At 37.2% G+C, this 2,723-nt stretch overlaps 1 protein-coding gene across 1 annotated transcript; it reads right to left on the bottom strand.

Moving 5' to 3' along the window:
* Window positions 1–1,317: 1,317 nt before the first annotated feature.
* Window positions 1,318–1,779, bottom strand: LOC116806457. Its single transcript, XM_032742791.2, has 2 exons — window positions 1,676–1,779; window positions 1,318–1,616 (listed from the first exon to the last, which is right to left on the bottom strand). Exons 1-2 carry the CDS (start codon window positions 1,718–1,720, stop codon window positions 1,404–1,406), a joined length of 258 nt encoding a protein of 85 aa, XP_032598682.1. The 5' UTR covers window positions 1,721–1,779; the 3' UTR covers window positions 1,318–1,403.
* Between the last annotated feature and the right edge of the window lie 944 nt (window positions 1,780–2,723).

The following is a 2,723-nucleotide window of genomic DNA, read 5'->3' as shown; positions in this document are numbered from 1 at the left end:
CAACGATCGTTACAAAACCATAAAGGGTTGTGTTTGGGTGTGTAATGCACAAAAATTCAAGTCATGCGCGACCAAAAGTAAGTGGATGCGTTCTTATCACCGCATACAAATGTTTTATCTCACTCGGCGCGTGTGCAGAGCATCGTAGCCTGTGGCTGGCCCTATTCCTCCCTTCCTGCCTTGTCTGTTCAGTCGTACGTCTGCTATCCTGCAATGCAAAGGACAGGAGCGGACTCATTCATTGCCTCAGTGCCCATACATACATACAGACCAAATTAATGAATGCACGGAGCAATAAATAAGGGCTTTATATAATCAAATGAAAACTTCTAAGTATTTGTGTATAACTTTCAGAAAATTATGTGAATGAAATCATTTGGTTTGGATAAAGCAGGACAGTAAATTATATTGATTATACACCAATTAGAATTGAGTAAGGAGTATAAGGATGTTGTGAGAATGTATTTTACAGGTAAAGAGATATGTTGACAGCATTGAGAAATATATATTCGACCCCCTAAGCTCCCTATCAGTATCAGCAACCTGTCCGTCAGTTTGCAAATCTGTCTGATCTCGTAAGTCTTGCGGACTATAAGAGTTAAAACGATGAAGCTTTGAATACAAGTTTTTGAATAGGCTTAGGTTTAAATGAAGAGAAAATAATTGAAATTAATATAAACATTTTCTGTACATTTCAAATCCGCTCCTGGCTGGATTGGTTGGCTGCCTTTCTGTTATGTTTTGCCAATTGTCGGAAGTGCCAGCGGCTCTTGTATATAAGTCACACACATACACACACACACACTCACACACACACACACCATATCTACATGTGTACACACACTGGCACACATATTTCGTATAGCATACATGCACACAGCCAGTCAGACACTTTCTTTTGCTACTCGAGCTTCCGTTTCCGCTCGCCTGGCTGGCTGCGTGTCCGTCTGATCCGTCAGCGCTGTCTGCTTAGTTACTTATGCATAGCATATAACCTTAAACATAATTTTGTTTGCTCTTCTGCTGTTTTGTCTCTTGGCTTTGCATGCAATTCTACTTTGCCCCTCTCAACTACCCATACAATCTATACCAATTTCATTCCCCCAGCTCTTATCTTTGTTGTGCTTTTTTTTATCTTGCGTCTAATTTTATCTATTTGACTCGTGCCATGCTCTTAAATTCCAGTAACAAAAACGGTTAAGGGCGGATATGGATGTAGAAATATTTTAAAAAGCACTGTAAAACTCCAGCAAACAATTTGACGTAATCAGAGATCTGTAAAAATAATATGAAAATACCTTTGCTGGCGAATTTTTGTATACATGTACATCTAGGTATATGGTGTTTTTATTTAGCTTAATCTTATCTGTTAATTGCAGCAGAATACATTTCATACATTTCATTTAAGTCTCATCAGGCAATGGGGGCGTCACAACAACAATGTCCTCAGAACGCAAAATTTTTAAACGCTGTTCGATTTCGGTGCACTTTTCATCCATTGAGATATCGCGACTTGCAATGCGAACATATTTGAGGGCACATAGCAGTTCTGACATGGGCAGATCATTGTCTTTTATGAACAGCATCGCCTTTTCAGTCTCGATATCTGTGTATGTCTGAGATGATTTTTATTAAATTGCTGTCCCACAGCATTAATACGCAACCGTCTTCGAACCTCTTCAACCTCTGGCTGATAAGAATCCGACTCGTCGTCAGCCATATTTCCAACTTTTTCTCTAGATGGAATTTAATGCTTTAAAATGTTTCCTCGATTTCAACTAGTTACTTTCACGTGAAGTGCCTGCTAAGTGAACACAAATCTCAATGTATATAAATCTTAATTCTGTCTATTGACACCGATTGACATAGAAATAAATTGTTTTGGCTATTGTCATTTTGTCAAGTTAACCAAAACACGTTTATGAGTTAAAGAAAAATCTGTGTTTGTATTTAAAGAACGACCATTTTTTGTACTTTTGTGCCACTTCAGTGATTTTAAATGAGTATTTTATAGTCAGTACCATTGATTGTTAAAATATTTCCATATTGCGTAGTAAGAGTAACAGTATAATATTTATGCTTATTATTTTTATTATATTATTTTTATAGCTTGTTATTTTTAGAAATACATATCTACGCCAGTTCATCTCCCATTCTTATTTCCTGGCGAGCACTCATAACATTGAAGGAAAACATTTTCACTCCAACGCCTGCTGTTGTATGCAAAATATATTTCGCACACTTTTGTTTACTTTCATGCTTGCCATCATATTGCGCAACTCATTTTATTGAATGTTCTATCTTGTTGTTATTTCTACAAATGTTATACATATATATATATATATATATGTATATATGATCATATGAGCATACACATGTGATGTGTGCTGTGTGCTGTGTGTGTGTGGATGCAACCATTTATCCATTAATTTGCACACATAAAGTTGCCACAACATACGCGCACTCACGAAACCGCAATTGAATCGGGCTACACACACGCAGGGAAAGTCATGCTGTCTCTGTTGTTCGCAATGAGTAGATGGAATCGCTGAAAGGTAAACAATTTTAATTTATTTGCCCAATAATAAACCCATCACATATCAGTGGATGGGGCCAGCACATACGCACATAGGCACAGCCACAAAAGCGACATTGCCTATTGAAATATACAAATACAAATCATATATATTAACGCGTTACGCCCTGTTAACAGATCCCTGTGA

This window comes from Drosophila grimshawi, unplaced genomic scaffold (assembly GCF_018153295.1).
Source record: "Drosophila grimshawi isolate 15287-2541.00 unplaced genomic scaffold, ASM1815329v1 contig_44, whole genome shotgun sequence".
Lineage (NCBI taxonomy): Eukaryota > Metazoa > Arthropoda > Insecta > Diptera > Drosophilidae > Drosophila > Drosophila grimshawi.
The sequence above is the reverse complement of the archived record's forward strand: the minus strand, read 5'-3'. Positions and strand labels throughout refer to the sequence as shown.